Genomic DNA, 21098 nt, shown 5'->3' on the forward strand with positions numbered 1-21098 from the left:
GTCTAACGTTGGCCACCCCCTGATGCCCCCCCGCAAATGGGCCCCTAAAAATATCTACTCCGCCACTTTCACCTCGTATCGTTTTTTATAAATATCTCCACGAACTTTCACTTTTGGATTCAGTTTTTTCACACTCTCTTTCTTAAGCTCCCAATGAAACAATATACTGAAAGCCAGCTTCTTACCGCTATTTCTGACATGTAAAATGGCCAATCAATCCACAAAACCTCCCGAAAATGGGGCATCCCTAGATGTACACTTCAACATCGATTTAAAAGGTTCACAATCTTATAAACAAGCTCAAAAACCGTTCCAAAAGCTTTCGCCGGAGCAGGAAAAACATTTAGCTGATTGGGTATTAGCCCAAACCGCTTTAGGGCTACCGCCAACGCATCAGGAATTACGTGTTTTTGCGGAACGAATCCTTCAAGCTTCTGGAGAAACAAAGGGCCTTGAAAAACGTTGGATAGCCCGGTTTTTGGCTCGTTATCCAGTCCTCAAAACCCAAAGGCCCCGTCAAATAAATAACGCCCGGGTTAATGGCGCTACTACGGAGGTAATTGAATCTTGGTGGCTTTATATTACCAATCCCGTTATTAACGATATTAAACCGGGAAATCGGTGGAATATGGACGAAACCGGTATAACGGAAGGTAAAGGTTCTAATGGCTTGGTATCAGGCCTTAACGGGATCCGGCCGTTACAGCGAAAAGAGCTCGGAACGCGGGGTTGGACGAGTATACTCGAATGTATATCGGCTACGGGCGTTGCCCTCCCTCCTCTTGTTATATTCAAAGGTAAAAGCGTGCAACAACAATGGTTTCCAACAAATATGGACCTTTTCGGCAGGCTTTCGTACAAGTCGTAAAGCAAGTTGATGAATTCCTAGGTTGCTTCGAACCGCGGCGTGATACAGTCCTCGATCGAGTTGTCTTCGAAGTCGGAAAGAATATCGGTAACTCTGCCTCGAACGCACGCCCAATCGGTCGCCTTATCGCGGTCTTGAGGGTAGAGGAAAAGTTCTTCAAGCAATTGATGCCCGTGATGCAGAAATACGGTAATCTGGCTTTAGGGGTTTTGAACTATCTGAGGCTGCTTATCCCTGCGAATACGCTAACTAGCATTATCTCATGTCAAAACCACCACTGCAGGATGTCCTCTTCTGATAGCTACATTGCTCTACAGGAATTGACGGATGAGGAGCGCCTTGAATGGATGCAGGATGCGCACGAACAATTATATTTCTGCAAGGATAAAGATACAACTAAGTATTGATCTAAAAGAGTTTACGAAAACGGTCGCATCCTCCCAACGGCCAGGTCCATTTTTAAATAAAGATACGGAGCTACATGCAATGACAATTGCCTGACTATTCAGGCCTTTGACCGATGATTAAACCCATCGACACGCGAATTGTGAATATCAGAAAACCAACCCAGATAAACGCCACCTTTGATCCGCTGAAACCGAGCGGCTTGGGCTCTAAACTCCAGCATTGGCGACAAAGAGGTGCACAAAGCCCGTCTCAGCGGTAATGCGTGCGGCGGTGGCGACGAACTGGTTCTTTTGCGGCACGTCGACCTGCAAAATAGTTGTGACCCTGGTAACGGCGTGGGCAGGTTTAAACGAAGCAGCGCTTTGTTTGAGTTTGCCAAACCGGCCATCAAAACTCAATGTCTCCCCCCGTGCATCAAATTGGATAGATGAGCTGATTTTGGCCAGTGACTTGGATGGGAATGGAGAGGGGTAGCTACCCGCATTTGGTTGTTGGCGGCCACTTCGCCTAGCCAACCATTCCCGCTTGGCTTATACCGCTGCAAACCCGCCCGTGTCTCCACTTGGCATTGCTACCCTGTTAACCTTCCATCATACCATTGAACATCACTGGAGCGTGCGAACTTTGAGTGCTAGGCTGCCGGCTACTGGCCTGCCAACACAAGGCGAATTTGTGATAGTAACGGAATTCTTGACAGCACTTGAAATGCTCCTACAATGCCCATGCTGGCAATATAGGGCTGCAAACTAACAGTCTTTCGGAATAACTCTTAGTATGAAATTTGGTTCTACTTTAACCACAAGTCCCTTGTTTGGCAATTTTTGTCAACCTTGCGCAAGCCAAAATCGTCTCATAGCTGAATCACACACATTGCGCCAGGCAACCATTCGTCATTTCCACTGCCAAGGGGAGTTGCGAATGACACCCCAATCACTTATTATTCCCCATTCAAAAAAGCTAACTACGCGAATTAACGTTGCAAGACCAGCCAATCGGATTCTGCGCTTTCCCCCCACCCCCGCTTATGGAGGGCTCCTGAATGCCTGTCAAAGCTTGTACCTCCACAGAACTAACAATGTGATTTGGTACTCTGTCAAGATAGCCCTACATACAATCACGCTCTTTGAGCCCCTTATCCCAGTTAGATGGGCGTCCATCACGAGGCCCCTCTATCACCCGCGGCACGCTATCTATGTGCGGCAAAATGCGGGGTCCAGAGTCGCATGGTGATCCGTGGCGAAATAAAGCGGAGGCTGACTATCCATGGGGTTGCATCATGAACCATTTTCTCTCCTCGAAACGCAGGTCCTGGACTGAAGGGCAGAAACCTATGGAGCTTCAGCTTGAACGAGTCCACCGCCAGCCTGGGTAAATGGAGCGGTGCTAGGAAAGTCTACGGATGATGGGAGTGAAATATTTTTAGTATATGAGCCTCTGCCAATAACAGCGATTTGTACTGTGCTCCCACTCTCGGCACTCGAAGCCTGTCATCGCATTTTGATGTGGACGGCAGTGGAAGAGGATCCATGCTAGCTCACCCTCATGTAGCTGCGGGGTAAAAGCAACGACGTACATTAGTACCATCTCACATGCAGCACATGCACCACCATTATTACTACCCATCACAATTTTAGGCTTGAAAACGAATGGGCGCACATGTTTCCGTTAATTAACATGCCCGAATTATCACCGCAAATCAGCCTGCATAAGCGCGCGTTTTTTCGATCGCAATTGGACATACGTGGTCAGGCTGAATCTTTTTTGCGTGCAACATTGTCACTCACGTTGGCCATGGCTGAAAGTGGCTGAACCGCAGAATTTTGGTGGGTGCGGGCACCGTGAGGTGCGGGCAGGGCGGGAGGGGGAGGTAGGGACCCGGTCACACCAGTTGGCCTAGTTGGATGAATGAGGACCAGGTCGCAGGTGTTTTTGCGGTATCACGTGTTCACACCTCGATCATTCTGGCTTGTGGGTGGATCATGTGTCCCATATTTTGAGGGATTTAAATTTGGTTCGATTTATATACCACCGTCGCTACTGTAAAAGATAGTTCCTACAATTTTGATTATTTTCAGTTCCCTCCCTCTCCTGTCCCCGACTTGCCTCTCACAAACACGAATCTACCATCTACTACATATTCTCGACACAATGACGTCAAGCTGCCCGAACTGCCACGGGGCTGGAGGTAAAGGGGGGATAAGTTGCCCAGGTTGTGGACAACAAGGAAAATAAAAATAAACTTTGCAATCCCACTTGAGTATGTCTTGCCGCCAAGTCTTCACCCTGTGGCGTTTGCACAAACATTAACATTGAGATCAGGGTCAGCTCAGGTTCCAGCCGATACCAAGCGTCTTCTCGATCCTCTGAAGCTCCTTGAGCTTAGCTGCATCCTTCACATCCAACCGGGCCCAACCTTTGCCTTCGAACGCATTTGATGGTCCGAGCACGATGGTCATAGCAGTGCCACTTTCAATTTTGAAGTTGATTTTGGGATCGAACAATGTGCTGAAGTAGGGATATTGTTAGCCTCTTCAGCTTGATGTTATTTATGATATAGTAACGATTTTACTTACATTCCATCTGACGATGTGGTTCCTGTGTAAGAATTAATGTCGTCTCCGAAGTTCGTGAAATGAGGCGACCCCTCCTGCCCCATTCCCGGCCAATTTGCAGTATGAGAGCCGGCAAAATACCGTACGATTGTGTCTCGTGGTAGTATGTGGAAAGCCAGACACTGGTCGTCATTTGGACCTGTGTTCTGCTTTAGATAGATAGGTTTGGGGCCTGTTGAGCGCCACCATAAGCAATGCCTAATTTCGCACACCCTTGACCCGAACCAGTAGCGTAGAAAGCTTCTCAATTGCTGCGCGTTTTCCAGAATCGAAGCAAAGATATCTAGTCCCTCGGAGCTCCAGAAGTCTTTTTCTTTCAAGAGCAAACATTGGTCACGCGCAACGTTATCTTCCCAGTGAGAGAAACCCATTGTGCGAAAATCCAATATATCGGCCTCGAGCTGACTTCCTGGCTGCGGGACTATGGGGGGGATGTCTGGGACATTGAAAACTCGGTCGTGCTCAAGATCGTGTATGAAATTTACCTGCCCAAATATTGGACCCCAGCCATCTTTGGTGAATTTAACTTGGACGGGGTCTTTATTAACGATGGGTGAATATTCAGCTGCGTCTTCCACTGGAGAATCGCTGCCTTTGCTGCATTGCTGGGCTGGAGGATTGATAATCGAGAAAATTTTCATCAACGATTTTCCTTGTCTCGTGGAATTAGTCGACGGGACGCGGTTTTGCGCTTGCCAGGGGCTCGGGATTGTGCATGCCATCTCAGGATGATCCGCCGACGGGACAGGAGACAGGAGATGTTGGGCGCCGTCCGGCGTAACGAAACTGGCTTGCTTCATTGTTGGGTTGGATAAGCAGTTAGATTGTGGAAGCTGCTGTAGGTTGGGGAGTGGAGGCAGGTGCGCTAGAGCTGTGTTGAGACGACAAAAAAGTCAATGACAAATGGACGGTGTAAAGTATTTGACGTGATTCTTACCTGATCTGAAGTCGGAAGCGGCCACCCTTGAATTAAAGTTGACGGCTTCAATGGGCCCATAAGGTACACGATGCGTACAGTAAAGTGCCTTTTGTACTTCTTCATTTAAGGTCTCGGGATTGACAGCCTGAAGTTTCTTGATCTTTTCACGTGGTAGAGCTGAAAAGGCTTCGAAAAGGGCAGCCGCAGTTGTATTCAAGGACGAAGATTGTGTATACGTATGGTGCGACAACGGTTTGTCGCTGGCCTCTGTATTATGTTCAGCCTCTTTCGACGATGCCTGGCCCTCTCTCTTCGTGACGATATGCACTGGGGTAGATTGGGAAGTAGGCGTAGCTGGCGACGATGTCATTGACGACCCTACAAATTTAGGCGACATGGATGTCAAATATCGAGAGGATGCCGTCGATTGTGGGAAGGTTTCGGTACTTCCCCTATTCACCATAGACTAGCATTAGTAATTCTGTTGCGATTTGGAATTCCTGATTCAGAATTCCTTCTCACTCACAAGACAATGGTTACATCGTTATTTAGCAGTAATGTTGATTCAGGCGGCATCGAGGTAGTAAACACACTGGCCATAGTCCCGTTATGGCTTATTTCGAGGTCCACAGCAGTGGCTTCGAAAGAGGCAACTGTGGCTAACGACAGGGCTTGCTTCAAAGCTTTGGGAGCTTTGAAGGCGTGGCATGCCGAGATCACATCTGCACAGGTTTCGTCATCGCCGTGCCCGGTGTTCTTAAATTTGCAATCCGGAGCAGCGGAATCGAGGCCGTATGCGAGCTCAAGTTCACGCCGTAGACGCCTGCGCCACTTGGATGCGTCGATCGTCCAGCCCAGGCTCGCCCCGCTCTCGACAGAATCGATGAACTGTTGAAGATTTTCGACGATCTGGTAGGCGAACGCAAGGCCAAAGACTCCGCAGTCCACGCTGTTAGACTGTTGGGGGACCTTGACTTGTCTTTGGCGGACAAGTCCTTGATAACCGAGATTATTGAGATATTGTATCCATCGAGCAGAAGTATCAGACGACAGGGGGTGCGATTCTAGGGAGTTGAGAAAACAAACAATACGATTTTGGGCCGTGTCTCCAGTGTCTGACTTATACATGACCAAGAGGTACCAGTGGTGATTCTCATAGATAGGCATCAGAACAAAGTCCGACTCCAGGGGATCCCCATACTCAGCCTTGCACGACAAGGTCGGTACAGATTGCAGGAAATGGCTGTTCAAAAAACAAAATCCATGTCGCTTGGCCAAAACATGTATGTAGGCATTTATTATGGCATCGTTGAGCCATTTGTTTTTGTCCAGTCGGTCCAAGGATAACATGGCATCCTTCAGCCAGGGGTTTGCCGCCAAGGTCGGTGAAGATGGAGTCGATTCAGTTGAGTTAATTGTGGCGTGACTATCCAGCCTGTGGGACCCCGAAGCTGCCGCTGATAATGGGCGAAGTGGTGTAACCAATGCGGTGGTAGGATCCCCATCATTCTCTTTTTGCTTCTTCGGTAAAGATTCGTGTGAATTGGATCCAGGTCGTTTCCTAACGAGTTCAGGCTTCGTAGGCAAACAGGGAGCCACGGTGCATTTGACAGCGCCATCGACGCGGCAATTTGAGGTTGCCGTCAGGGTTTGGGTTATTTCGTGGTGGAACGAGGAACGCGGCGATACGGAGGGCGGCAAAAATGCCGGGTTAGGATCTGTCGAAGGTGATCGTGTTGGATTGTTCGTGGCTTCAACTGTAGAGCTGAAGGCAACAGTCGCAGTATGTGACGGCTCCTGCTCAATGGCGGTGTCGTCTTCTGAGCAGGCCACCTCAGGCGTTTCGACCATACTTGATTTGGCTTCATGTGAAAACTCTTCCGGGGGGGACAATGAGGGCTCCGAATTACGAAACTTTGTTGTTGCGAGAGGTGATGACGGCAGCAGCCTATGTGAGATTGACGATAAATATGGTGCTGTCGCAGGAACTGCAGGATCAGAGATGACACAAGGCGACTCGGCAAATCGCGAGCATTGTTGGCAAGATGTCGAGGACGGCGATGATGGTGAAAAGGCAACTGGCAATCGTGAAGCATCATTGCAACCTATACTTTTCACTACCGTATGTGGTACTGAACTAAGTGTGGTTAGAGGCGTGCACTCGTGATGATTGTTATTTTCGCTTATGGATGATCGCGATGGCGAGATTTCTATCAAGCTGCTTGACGATTGCCTCGAAGTCTCGTTAGCTGTCAGACCTGGAGCGGCTGAAGACGCACTCGATGCCGGTAATGGAGTCGATGGAATGAGGGTTGACTTATTGTCCTCGGTAGGGGAAGTATGGGTTGAACACTGGCGCAGCGACGACGGCGATTCTGTCGCGAAGTCTATGGCTTCCAGAGTCGTTGGACGGGACGATAGCGATGGTGGTCCCTGGCCGGACGGGGTCGGCGCCACATTGCTGTCGCGTGCAATATCACGTTGGGCTTGAGAAGACAGCTGGGATGCCGACCGCGGGTCAGTCGGCCTCGGGAACCCATCTTGGTCGTTGTTTCCAATAATAAGCCTCGGAGAGTCGTGGAATGTTGACGAAGACAAGGATGATGCCGCAAATCTCCGTCGAACAATCAGCCCATGCTTATCGAAGCCATAGTCCTCAGATAGTTCCTTGGTCGGTTCATTGACAAACTTAACGTCCCCCTTCAAAGCACGCTTGGCATAGACCAAATCCTGGGGAAGAATCGGATTGCGAGAGTCGCTCACTTTTGACCGCCCGTCATTCCTTTGTATTCTGATCCGAATAGATGCGTTCAAGATTTCGACCACCTTTGCCCAAGGCTGACACTTGTTGTTGTACCATGCAACAGCCCGGAGATTCTCACAGTGAGCTCTGCATTGTGATACAAAGTTGTAATGAGTGACCACCTCGTTGCCCCAAGCGAGGGTAACTTTAATGATTATGTTGAGGCGTCTCGAGCCTTCTTTTGCAACTTTGTGAAACTCATTCCACTCCTTGCAATCTCTCTCGGAAATATGTTCCTGGAACACGAGCGAGTACAATGCAAATAAGCACTCGATCGAACGAAAACTCTGTAGTAATTCGTCCCGTTTTATTCGGCAGAGTTCAGCCCTTCGTATTTTATTGTGCTTGTCTAGCGATGACAAGAAGTTCTGATGGCTTTGAACATGGGGTTGACTGAATAGCGGGGTAACCTGCTCAAGGCTCAGCGTATGCTTTGATGGGCTCATTTCTGTGGATGTTGTTTAAGCGACTGGTTCTAAGTCAGGATGATGGGAACTGAGCCTCTGTTTGGGGCATGGAATAACTAAAATACAAAGATTACATGCTTTCTTGCAGTTTGCACCCCCAATGTGCTATAGAAGTATAGCAGTCAATATTTTAGCATCGCGAAACTTGCTAAATTGTGACCGTGGTACCTTCCATAAACCTAACGTTGTTCGGGATCATCCGTTTCTGGCAAAAGATCCGCCATCTCCGCGCTTTCCCCGCCTTGATTCCCCCTTATTGGCTTGGCATTTGCTTAGAATCCGGACGGGCTGAAACTTCCTGCCTTTTTAGCAAAAGCAAACACACATAATTGCCCATCCCAGGCAGCCCTCACCAATAGGAAGTAATACCGGGGCAGGGTTTTACATCCCCCTTCTTTCTTCACAAGCCTCCACTCCGGGCATTGCGCCGTCAACAACTTTGACACCATGTACGACAGGGTTTGGTGTGTACAGGCCTCGGCAGCAGACTGATATTTTAGCCGCGCTCCTGTTGGGGTCCGTCCAGCTAAAACACCCTGCGGTCTTGACTTTTACATCCGGAGCTCGTCCAGGAAACTGATGACTTTTCATTGGCTTCAACGCGTGTACCGCTGTTTGGTTTCTCACTCTTCTCTCCCCCGTATCTAGGTCACATAAATATCCAGCCTAGCAAAGCTGTAAACGAAATTATGTCCTCAGTAACTGCGATGAATATGCTTGTAAATCCCTGCAACCGTCTCTGAACAACCCTACGGTCAGTGCGAAAGAGACCTGCCAAACGGATCTTTGTTTGAACTAGCTTAGTAGTGCTATACACTACCGGATAGGTTTACTAATATTAACTAAGTCGGGACCCACCCTAGCGGATCACTCCCAGCCACCGAATATTCCCAGCCACCCCAATTGATATTAACGCGTTACTTGATCAATTTTTTCGCGTTTGATCCCATATTTTGGATTCTGATTTTTTAGCTAACAATGCCGCGATATTCAGAATCTGACATCAATATCGCCCTCAGCGCTGTCGTGGCCGGCCAGTCAATCCGGAAAGCCTCGATTGAATACGGAATTCCATATACCACCCTCCGAAGCCGATATATGTGAGGATTAGGCCACTAGACCTACCCTCAGAATCACCACTCCACTCACCAGCCACGCTAGGCCCAGGGCGTGCAAAGGGTCCACTCACCCCGGATTTAAAACGCGTCTCTCCAGTGCGCCGTCAATTGTAATTTCTCTCTTCTCTTCAGTTTAGAATTTTCGTCGATAGCGCCTAATACACTGAGGTTCTCCAATGTTTGCCTGGCCGTGACATCTCCCAGCTTCTGTTATTGGTGCTTCCCCGGTCTCTTTACTTGAAAGAGGCACGGTTCAGATTAGTGTTCCAAAATTACGTATACTCTCATTCGCGGTACCTTTCAACGATCGCGGCACCGCTTCGAGCACGACCAGAACAAGTTAGTCTTTCCTGCGCGCAAAGTAATTGATTTTTGCTCTGCCATCGGGGACTGGGATTTGGGACTGAAGTCCCGGTCAAGCTGATCGCACATCCCTTCGACTTGCGTGACACATGATTTACCCAATGAAGCTCGCAGAAGGCTGATGTTCCTACTCAAGGAACTCCAGGTGAAAATCATGCCGGAGGTGGAGTGTGTGATGGGAAGCAAGCACTCCACAATAGGCGTAATGTGGAACCCAAATCGTGGCAGTTGTGGGGCAAATTAGCTAGGGCTACCAGTTTGTCGCGGATGAGACATTATCAGGCCTGTTTGTCCCTGCGCTGCAAAGCCTCGACCCCAGCACGACTTGCGGCCGGGTGAACACCCCTGCTGGAATTGCCTAGATGGCTGTCCATAAATACACGCCGGGATGGCTTTCCAAGAGAACATACATGTAGGACTAATGTAAGACTAAGTGTCAGAGGCGAAGTTGATTCTAAGGGGACCTTTCGTTACGGGCTCGTTCCTATTGGTCTTCACCTCCACGGAGTCTTTGGAAAGTATGATTACGGGGTAGCATCCCGGGACTTACTGCACGGTACAAAGCTCTTAACCATCCTCCTGTGACCGCAGATGCACTCATCAGGAGGCCTCCGTGATTAATTGTGCCTGTTCCAAGGATGTCGACCGGAAAGCACCAATGATAGAAGACACAAGGATTCGGGCTCGCTGCCGTAATCTCCTACTCCTAACAGGTTGCTGCCTGGGAGGCATCTGATTCATTTGCGTATGTGATCAGAAATAGAACTGGTTGAAATTATTGACCCTTGATTTGAAGCAGGGAGGCTCAAGCAAGGAGGAATGACTAATAGCGGAAATAAACTGATTTTCGGTATATTGCCTCATTGGAAGATAAGGAATTAATATCAGAAAAAGGTGAGTTTGAAAGTCAAAACTTCATTAAGATATTTATAAAATAATACGGATGGTAACAATACAAATCTGTTTGTTTTTGGGTGTCGGCCAGGGGGTACGCAACGTCAACCAATGGTTGGGACGATTGCACAGGTTTCATGAATTACCACGATTGCTGTCGTACTAGTGTAGAACAAAGTCGAGAAAATTCTTTCTACAGGGCGATCTGAAAGGCTATATAACGTCAATTCCTGAAGACTGAAGCCTTAGAGTCTTCGTTCCAGCATTCATGGCGGAGACGCCTGACATCCTGCCGAAATATATAGCCGTCCACCTCATATGGTCGCGAACCCATAAGATCCATGAAGGACCGAGGCGATCTGGTCCAGGCTGTAACGTCGGCAATGAGATCTGACGTGAAGGGAGCTGATAGAATTTGCAGAAATTTTACCGACAAGGCCGTGCCGAGTTCCGGGATAACAAGCTAGGCTGCAGGGAACGATCAGCGTTGTTAGGAGGAAAGGGCTAGGGTAGCCCAAAGACTTGGCGAAGATTTTGTATCCCTCGCAATCAAGTAGGGTCAATTGGGAAATACGTACTCAGTTACATAGGTTCCTGGACATCTTCTTCCGAAGTTCAAGCTAGCGCTCTACCAAAGTTACCAAGGTTGCAAGCACTTCAGTAGCTCGAGGTATGGGGGTCGGAAAGAGCCGATGTACGTCGCCGTTGTTCAGGTTCTCAGGGGCTCATTTGGCGGGACACTCAGTATAATTTCACAATGGATAACAAAGCCAAGCTTAGCTAAACTAGGAAATGATTAAAGTCGAGATTGCACCTGATTTATTCCCGTTTTTCTTTGCTGTTCTTTCTGACAACTCGCCCAGCATGCCACCAAATACACAGCTTCAATCTTTACGCCGCAACCTTCCTCCATGACTATCGTTCTCGGGTCCAGGATCGAACCGTGGCTCACAGAATCATTGAGACGCATCAAACCTGAAACGCCTCATCGTTTTCCTGCCTCGACTTTTTCCCTCCCACGTTGTTCTTCATGCACTCCGTGCATTCACTTGTGCTGTACGTAGCATCATTTTTCCAGGAGGGACAGATGCCAGTCTCAATTGCAGTTTGACACTTTTCCGGTGCGTCATCTTCTTGATGACCACAGGCGTAAACTGTGCAAGGAAACGTGCACATTTTCTGATAGGGTGCCATTTGCGTTTATTACGTCGCCTACCTCTAGCACCGCAAGCATCCTCCACCATTCATGGGTCAGACCCACCTTTGTTAGCGATTCACACCCAAACACACCAATAAGCTTAACAGCTGAAGAATTTTCGCCCTCCGGGCGCCGGTCGTCATGGCCTCACCAGAGGTCTCAAACCGCCGCGCGCGCCCGCAGAGCACGCCGCAGGCTTTGCCGCAGGGCCAGGCCGAGTCGGGACACGTATCTCTCGACACGCGCACCGCTAACGCGCCTCAGCCGGCTGGCCGCGGAAGGTACTCCAGCCTCCCGGCCCTGGCCATCAAAACACTGCAGCAGGAGTTGGAAAACGTGGAAACAGTCGGCAGCTGGCTCGAAGAGGTCTTTGCAGCCAAGCTCGAAAGTTTACAGGCCCCGGAGGACGCCGCGCTTAGGAGAATTGTTCTTGAACTTGACGACGTGATCAGCGGCTGGTTCCTCAGTCGCACCCTCCCTGAAAAAGAGCGCTCGCGCTCCCCGTCGCGTTCGCCGACCAGTTCCAGCGAAAGGCGCAGCATCTTAATTACAAGGACGGGCACGGCGTCGTCGGCCTCTAAAGGCAGAGGCACGCCCACTAACAAATCGGTCACATGGGCCGAGCGAGCCGCCACGCCACCAGCGGCGGCCCCAACGCGAATTTTAACCCCGGCCACGCGCTCGTACCCGATACGTACGATGCCCGGCAATGCACCTGACAGCTCCGCAGCTCCCTCCCAATCGGGCCGGGACCGCTCCCAAGCCCCGAAACGTTTGACAGAACAACCGTCCAACCGCATCCTGATCCGCGTAAATGACAAACTGCGGATGGTGACGAGGGAGCCATACGCGGTAACGACCAAATTGGCCGAATTGGTTTCAGTGCCACACAGTGAAATCCCAAACGCCAAGCGCATCCCCACGGGCTGGGGTGTTACGGTGGCCTCTGAGGAAACACGGCAAAAACTCCTCAGCCCCAACGTAGTTAAGGCCATTATGGACGCATTGGACGCGCGGGAAGTCACTGTCCCGACAACCTGGCACACATACGCCGTCTCTGGAGTGCCCCGAACGCTCAATTGCCTGGACGGAAGAAAGGACGTACATGAGGTAATCCAGGAGGAGATTACCGTGGCAGCAGGCCAGCAGCCAGTCAACTGGCATATTTCCAAACATGGTTACGACCCACATACGGCTGAGGGCACGTGGATAGTGTCCTTCGTTCAACCCGTAAAGCCCTTTCAGCTTTTTGGAGTGTCGAAACGTGCGCGGAAGGTTGAAAAATCACGCAAAATTACACACCACCACGACGGTTGCCAGGGATATTGCGAAATACGTCGCTGCGTACGGCAAGCGCGTTGCGGCATATGTGGTGAAGCAAAACATGCGACAGAGGAAGAGCCGTGCAAGGCAGCCCCCAAATGCGTCAATTGCCACGGCCATTTCCCATCCGGACATGAGAACTGCCCTGCCCGACCTTTAGTGGTAAATGGGAAGTTTGAACGACCTTCACAGCGTAAACTAAAGGGGATTCGCAGAATCGGACGTGCCAACCGTGCCGCGATTATCAACGACCGGGCTGAGGCGGCCCGCCGAGAGCCAGCACCTGCAATCCCGGTCCTAAACACCTCATCGCAGCATTCGCAAACCTCGAGCTCCCGATCGAGCATTTCAAATAAAAGAGCGCGGCCATGCGAGGCGGCAGGGGCGGACATCCGCAACTTCCTGCAGGCTGAACAGGAACGTGTGCACGACGAAATCGTTTGGGCAGCCGAAATGGAGGAAGACGCAGCGGCTGCCGAAATCTGCCCCGCTGATGTGATAGACTTGGAAGCAACCCATCGATCGATATGACGAAATACTCGCTCGGCAATATGCAGCGGGAATGCCTCGACGTAGTTTGGGCCAACGTAGGTAAAAGGATGGGTGTGCATCTGAGCCTATTGGAGTTGTGCCACCAGAGAAAAGTGGACCTGGTTAACGTTCAAGAGCCATGGTGCGGGCTAAATACGACTACACAAACGCACCCGGGCTATGATGTTTTTGCGCCAGTGGACGAATGGCACGCAAGCACTTACGAAGCCATGACTGGGCTCCGGCCTCGGGTGCTCACCTACGTCAAAAAGGGGGCAGCCCTAGGGGCCGCACAACGACGGTTACCGCAGGGCCAAAATACGCGGGACGTACTCTGGCTCGAAATTAACGGAATATTGTTTGTTAACGTATATAGGGCTCCGGGCACTGAGGCCGCGCTGGAAATGGTATGCAATACCGTGCCAAATGGACCCACGGTGCTAGGCGGCGATTTTAACGTAACGGCTGCTGCATACCAGCCGGGCCGCGCAAACGCACGCGGAGGGGATCAACTGACGGCATGGGCGCAAGCCCAGGGGATGAGTTTTACAGGAAATATCGGCGTGCCCACCCACCGCGACGGGGGTTTACTGGATATGGTCTTTTCCAACCTCCCCAGCACAATAACTGTGGTTGACAGCAGTCTTTACACAGGCTCCGACCACGAATCCCTTTATACCACGCTGCGGACGCGCGGCGCCCCCCGCCCGGAGGCGGTCAACGTTTCGGTTAGGGACGACCGGCTACCAAAGTTCGCGGAGCTACTTGCTTTTGGCATGCAAGAGATGCCGGACCCGGGATCCGCGGCCGATGGCTACGCATTGGACGCGTGGGTAGCTGAATTTACAACTTTGTGGGAGCAAGTGACGTGGGTCGTGGGTACGCCGGCGGGAAAAAGGGGCAGCTCGGCTCCCTGGTGGACCGAAAACTGCCAGCGGCTCTGGACCGAATTTCAGCGGGTAAAACGGAGCGCTGTAAATAGGGCAGGCGCCTCTGCCGAGGAGAAAGCTTACACGAAAGGGGTGCGGGCCGCGAAGCGGGAGTACTGGAGGCACCGGATCGACCAACTGCGCGACGATAAGGATTTGTGGAACATGGTGGGCTGGCTGGGAGCCGGACCACGCCTCCGGTCCCCGCCGCTGGTTATTAACGGCGAGCAAGTGAGCGAGCCTTTAGCAAAAGCGGAAGCACTGCAACGGGAGGTGCTTGGCCGATTTTCGGCGGAGGATGACCTGCAGGGAGACCCCTTGGAGGCCTGGTCGCCGGACGAGGCTAAAATCCCTTGGGACACCCAGGTTAGTGCGGAAGAGGCGGAGCGCTCCTGCATTGGGGTTACGAGCACGTCCCCGGGCATCGACGGAATGACCGTCCGGCTACTAAAAGCCGGATGGGCTTCGTTGGCCGAGCCGGTGCGCAGGCTCTACCAACGTTGCCTGGAACTCGGACATTTCCCAGCGCCTTGGAAGAAGGCCGAAGTCGCGATGCTACCGAAAACGGGGAAGAAAGACCGGAGCAGCGTTCGATCCTGGCGGCCTATAGCCCTCCTCTCCTGCATCGGAAAAGGCCTCGAGAGGCTCGTTGCACGCCGGATAGCTTGGGCCATACACGACAACGGGCTCCTTAGCTGCACCCACGGCGGTGCCCTACCCAAACGATCGGCGACGGATCTGGTTTGTGCCCTCGCCCACGATATCGAGCAGGCTCTAGCTCGCGGGGAGGAAGTCACCCTTGTCGCATGCGACGTCCAAGGCGCCTTCGACGCCCTCCTCCATGGGCGATTGATACGGAAAATGCGGAGCCTCGGGTTTAGTAAAATGCTCCTTAGGTTCGTGATTAACTTTTTAAGCGGCCGCCAGGCCCGAGTCCGGCTGGAGGGTACGACCACGGGCTTTAGGCGGCTTGGGTGCGGCACCCCGCAAGGGTCTCCCCTTTCCCCGATCCTATATATGCTATATCTGGCGTACCTCGTCAAAAACGGTGCGAAGTGGCGGCTGGCATACGCAGACGACGTGCTTACATGGAAATCGTCACCCTCGTTGGAGGAGAACGTACGTTGGCTGGAAGATAAACTCCGGGATATGCACGAAATTGCGGCGGAAGAGAAAATCCATTTTGCAGCGGAAAAGACAGAGGTGATCCATATCACTAAGAAAAGGCACGGTCGCAACCCGGAAATCCGGATTAATGGTAGAACGGTTACCCCGGTCCAACTACCGGGCGGTCGACGCGGACAAAGCGCCTCCGGGGCCGAGCGTTACCCGGGCATGCGTTGGCTTGGTTTTTGGTTCAGCCGACGGCTAGACGGGCGCCGCCACGTGGCCGAAAGGGCTGCCAAAGCAATGGCGGTCGCTGCCCACCTCAAAAGCTTTGGGGCAGTAAGATACGGACCGCCTGCGGCTGCACTTCGCAAGGCAGCGGTGGCATGCGTGGGTTCCTCGGCCACCTACGCAGCCGAGGCATGGTACAACCCAGCGCACAAACAAAGAGGACTCCTCAAAGCACTGAACAAACCGCTGGTTTTAGCGGCACGGGCAATCCTCCCGGCGTATAAAACCACCCCCTCGTCCACTGTTCTCAGGGACGCAGGATTACCCTCGGCCCGCGTCGCGCTGGCCTACACCCGCCTGAAATACGGCGCCCGACTAAGGCTCGCGGACAAGGGGCACCCCCTTGTCAGCCGCCTGCGTGAAACACCTCGTGCCCGCAACTCGGGCCATTCGGCCACGACCCTGCAAACGGCTGCACAACTTCTCCCGCGGATCCGGAGACTAGAGTTGCGCGCACCTCGCAATGCCCCGGATTCTCGCACTGACCCCACCGGAGGAGTCCCAAAAGAGGAAGCGGCCCGCCGCTTTATCGAATGGCTGGACATGGTATCACCTGACGATATCGTGGTATATACGGATGGTTCGGAAAAACACGAAAATAACTGCGTCCAAATAGGGTACGGATGGGCCGCTTTTAGGGCGGGCCTGGAATTTGCCGCAGGCTCCGCATCTATTACGCCGGAAAGCCACGTTTTCGACGCCGAGGCGATTGGCGCCCTAAGAGGGCTACAGGCGGCAGCCAAGGCCCAGCCAGGCGCCCGGATCTGGATTTGTGTGGACAGCACCTCGGTTATTTGGGGTCTTAGAGGCGACGCGCCGCGTTCGTCCCAATGGGCCTTTTTGGAGTTCCATGACCTTGTCGATCTACTCCGAAAACAAGGCACCGAGGTTCGGGTCCGTTGGTGCCCTGGGCACCAGGGAATCCCGGGAAACGACCGGGCTGACGAGCTGGCCAAGGCCGGCTCTGCCGGACCGCCGGACCCAGACCCGAGGGCTCAGCAAACCACGTATAGCGGTGCCGGCACGGTCCTCAGAGCCATTCTTTCGAATATAGAGAAGGACTGGTGGCGTAAAGAACTTTGTGAACGGTCCCCCGCATATAGGCAATGGAAATTCCAATACACACCGAGAAAGGAGCCCGAGGAACTGCGTTTGCCACGACCCCTACTGGGCCATTACTTGGCCATGAGGACCGGCCACGGCGATTTCAAAGCCTACCATGACCTTTTCAACCACCAGGATGCAAACACCTCGTGTGCCTGGTGCTGGAAGCGGACCTCCCCTGAACACCCGGTGCACTGCCGCTTTTCGCGGGCGGTGTGGAGAAACTGGCCGTGGCCTGACAACGACCGGCCGGTCGGGCCGCCAGACCGCGCCCAACGCCGCAAATTCTTCCAGACAAGCCTCGGGCAACCGAAAAGCTTTGAGGCGTTTTCGATAGCCACCAACTACTTCAGCGCCCGCCCCAGAGCGGCCCACCAGCGCCCCGCGCGCCACGAACGCACTTTACGCCTAGGGACACCGATCGTAAGCGACTCGAACTCGGGCGAGGAATAGACTTATTGCCTTTTCACCCATACTTCACGGCACAAGCCGTCAGACGAACCCTCCGTGCACCTTAGGCACGGGGTTGTGTCAGTGAACTAACCCCCTAATCAGGGCCGGGCCCGAACCCGGTCAGGCACGATCCGCCTCTGCCCTCCTTGTTTTTCCCCTGTGTAAATAAAGAAGATAGAACGCGCGCCGAGATACCCCTCGGGAGGTTGCTAACGGCCGGCTAACAAGCCGGGCCGAGCCCGGCGTTAACTAATACTACTACTACTACTACTTGGAAGCATAGCAGCCTTTTGGCCCGGCCAGATTTGGAAGTGGACAAATTAGTTTAACTCTTGTCGTTTGTTTCCATTGGAATGTAATCAAAAACTGTAATGAGGTGTTTGATGATGGATGCAAGTCAGCCCTCCAGAAGAAGTTGTCTGTATTACTCTCAGGTACATAGTTCGACACTCAACTGTCATAATTCGTTTTTAGAACCAGCGGCTCTTTCCATTCATTTTCACATGAATCACACCAGGATTTACTTGCAACTTTTCAAAAGCTAGGTAAGGGAAAGCCCAAAACGCCTCATGCTTGCTGGGTAACGCTGAACCGCCCGCTGACTACGATAGATGAGTCAAAGTCACTTTACAGCATGGATTGTTTTATCGGCTTGGTTTGCCCGAAAACTGCATGCGTTTGAGCCGCAACTCATTCGTTCGCCCGTGCAGTCCGCAAAAAGAAGGCAACCGACTAGCCTTTGGAAAGCCAATGCCAAGGTTATGCGGTATATGATTGACATATAAAGCCCAGCTATCATCATCGTCTGTTTGCGTCTCTTATTTCAGTAATGCAGACCCTAAATCATCTTTTGTTGACTTTTTCCCAGAGCATTGGGGTAAGGAAACATGCCGAACAATCAGACTGATCAACGCCCGCAACCGGCTGGCATCAGACGGACATCCAGTCAACATCTTCCTCAACAGGTTGGATCCCCTAGGCGGGGAGCTGGAACATCAGAATCAAGAGATTCGTCTACCCCAAACGCGGACCGCGACGCTGGCCTAGACAAACCGAGAGCTAGGAGGCAAAAGTGGTCTCCACAAGAACAAGCCTTGTCAACCAACGCGACAAAAGTGTCAAGTCCCAGAGGTACCCCTGCAACTGCCCATGCAACAACAGCAACCGCACATCAAGGAACAGCAGAAGAACCGGCTACAGATCCCAACAACGGTTTCCAACCCATGCCCCGGGCGCGCAAATCACGTTGGCAGGATGGAACCCCGGGAATGACAAACTCACAGGCGGCGGTGGGAGCCCCCACCACTCAAACGCGCGGAGCAACAAATAATGCGCGTGTTGGGCCATCGGGCCAACAGAGCCGGCGCGCTTTGGGCTCAAGGGGAGGTGGCGGGGTCAGCGACGCCACCGGTGAAGTCGAAAAAGTCAACGAGTTGGTAAAGCAGCCAGAGACGCGTCCTATAGGTCAGGAGCAGTTGGTGGCTGAGGTAAAAGGCATATATGCTGGGTAAGTCTCGGCCCCGGCGTGGACCAAATCACAAGATACGGGCGGCCTCCCGCCTGCCTGCCGAAAGGGGGGTCCGTGTGACAAGAAGCCTTACTGCCTGCATTCGAGTGGCTCATCTGGAGGGAGGCTGCCATCTGAGATCCATGTCGTACTAATTTTGCTATAATCTAGTCTTGTTATGGTCGAGAACAAATGTATAGAGGTCGATAATGCACAAAACTCACTAAACAACGGCTCGGCTTCCCCCAAGCTCAACACCGACCAGTGGCAGGCTCTCATTTCCTTGCACCGGACGTTGCTACACGAGCACCACGACTTTTTTCTCGCCTCGCAGCATCCTTCGGCAAGCCGAGCGCTGCGACGACTTGCCGTCAAATATGCAATGCCGGCGCGCATGTGGCGACACGGCATCCATAGTTTGTAAGACTCCATGAGAATTTCGTCACGGTTTTCTTTTCTTTTTTCTTTTTTTTATACGAGGCAGGCGAGACTGACCCTTTGTTTTACTTGAAGTTTGGAGCTTTTGAGGCACCGTTTACCACATTCACTTGAGTATATGCTCACATTCATCTACTCCTCGTACTCTATGATGGCACTTTTGTATGAAACTGTGCCAGCTTTTGAATATACTTGGATAGAATGTTTGGGAGACCTTTCACGATATAGGTAAGTACGCCTCTTTTTGTGTTCTACTCCTTTGAAAGATTGCCCGCCTAATTGGTATTGCGTGAGTTTAGAATGGCCATCGAAGACGACGATGTTCGCGACAGGGAGGTCTGGACAGCTGTTTCTCGCGGCTGGTACTCGCGAGCTAGCGATAAGGCGCCCACCACTGGACGCCTGTATCACCATCTAGCAATTTTGGCGAGACCTAATGTTTTAGCACAGCTTTTTTACTACGCCAAAAGCTTGTGTGTACCCATTTCCTTCAACAGCGCCAGGGACTCAATTCTCACCCTTTTCGAACCCATCATGGCTGGCACACACGGTAACCTGCAACCCGTTGATCGTGCGCTGGTCAGGTGTCACGGGACTTTCTTCACCGGCAAGGGCACCGAAGATCTCGAAGATACGCGCAATGAATTTCTTTCGAACCTCGACCTGGCCGTGGCCAAGGGCGCACGCCGCTGGCTGGAGGCAGGATATCAAATCGCCGTGACAAATCTTTGTGCACTTTTGGACTACGGCCTGCCTACCAACGTTCTCATGAGGGCACTTGACGCTTCGACCAAAGACATTCCCAAGCGGAAAATCGTAGTTGGGGATGAGCCGGCTTCGGCTAAGTCCCAAGAAGCTTCAGAGACGCAAAAACCGACCAATACTGATGATAAAAATGCTCCAATTGCCACCGCCACGGAGGCCAAAGATGACGTGGTCGACCTTTCCAAGCGCTTTAAAGAAGTTCTCCAATTTGTGGAAAGCACAGATATAGTTGTTCTTTCACGGCTGGGGGATTTGAACATACTTTCTTATCTCAACGTTAGACTCATGTTCTTGCGTCAGATGGCCATCCTGAAGGGCCCAGGCGGGGCTGAGGCTAAACCACCAGCGATGTCGCATCTCGAGGCTTCTTTCCCTTGGCATCTGCTCAGTTTATGCTTAAACTCTTTTGCAGCGGGTTTTGAGACCCCCAAGAAATACGAGACGAGCGAGTTCCCCCGCACGGCCGAAAGGAGGCCGCTTCCCGAGGATTGGGCAATGCGAGGGCTTGTGTGGGCGGAGATGGCCTTCCCGGCCAACCATTTCAGCGTCAATGAAAACATGGAAGAAGACGAAAGGACGTTTGAAACCCCATCGATGAAAGATCAGCGTCGTGAAAGGTGTCTGTGGCCCGCTTGCCAAATCGCCCAGATTGGAACGTCAGGAGACGGCGTCAAAGAGGGACGTTGGATCACGTATAATGCCAACACAAAGAAATTTCGACCGGCTGCTCAATACGTGTCGGACGTTGAAATACGTCCTCCCGTCACCAAGGCCACGTACGAGGATGTCCTCCCAGAGGAGCCCACATTGTCAGTGCGAGAGCAAGAAAACGAAAAGCCAACCATTCAGTCTGCTGAGAAGATTCGTGATAGTAGTTAGGAACTCAAGGTATTACTGGTGATGAGGAGGTATAAATATACAAGGCCAATCCTTTTCCAAGCCCACTGACGACATAATTGAGGAGGCGCTTCAGGATTTTAGTGAACACGAGTGTCGGACA

At 52.0% G+C, this 21098-nt stretch overlaps 4 protein-coding genes across 4 annotated transcripts; 2 read left to right on the forward strand and 2 right to left on the reverse strand.

Annotated features, from left to right (window-relative positions):
• Positions 1-3597: 3597 nt before the first annotated feature.
• Positions 3598-4688, reverse strand: PpBr36_11251 (uncharacterized protein; the record flags this gene model as incomplete). Its single annotated transcript, XM_029898353.1, has 2 exons — positions 3598-3781; positions 3970-4688. The coding sequence occupies 2 exons, from the start codon at positions 4686-4688 to the stop codon at positions 3598-3600; spliced, it is 903 nt and encodes a 300-aa protein (XP_029743407.1).
• Positions 4689-5329: 641 nt separating this feature from the next.
• On the reverse strand, positions 5330-7703 carry PpBr36_11252 (uncharacterized protein; the record flags this gene model as incomplete). The annotated part of the gene is made up of 2 exons (XM_029898354.1): positions 5330-7598; positions 7690-7703. The coding sequence occupies 2 exons, from the start codon at positions 7701-7703 to the stop codon at positions 5330-5332; spliced, it is 2283 nt and encodes a 760-aa protein (XP_029743409.1).
• Positions 6612-7116, forward strand: PpBr36_11253 (uncharacterized protein; the record flags this gene model as incomplete). Its single annotated transcript, XM_029898355.1, has 2 exons — positions 6612-6929; positions 7057-7116. 2 exons carry the CDS (start codon positions 6612-6614, stop codon positions 7114-7116), a joined length of 378 nt encoding a protein of 125 aa, XP_029743408.1.
• An 11043-nt stretch (positions 7704-18746) lies between the features above and the next one.
• Positions 18747-20977, forward strand: PpBr36_11254 (uncharacterized protein; the record flags this gene model as incomplete). Its single annotated transcript, XM_029898356.1, has 3 exons — positions 18747-18895; positions 19067-19315; positions 19633-20977. Coding segments are annotated over 3 exons (1743 nt in total), but the record flags the coding sequence as incomplete, so codon positions are not given.
• Positions 20978-21098: the final 121 nt, after the last annotated feature.

Source organism: Pyricularia pennisetigena (assembly GCF_004337985.1).
Source record: "Pyricularia pennisetigena strain Br36 chromosome Unknown Pyricularia_pennisetigena_Br36_Scf_15, whole genome shotgun sequence".
NCBI classification, from domain to species: domain Eukaryota; kingdom Fungi; phylum Ascomycota; class Sordariomycetes; order Magnaporthales; family Pyriculariaceae; genus Pyricularia; species Pyricularia pennisetigena.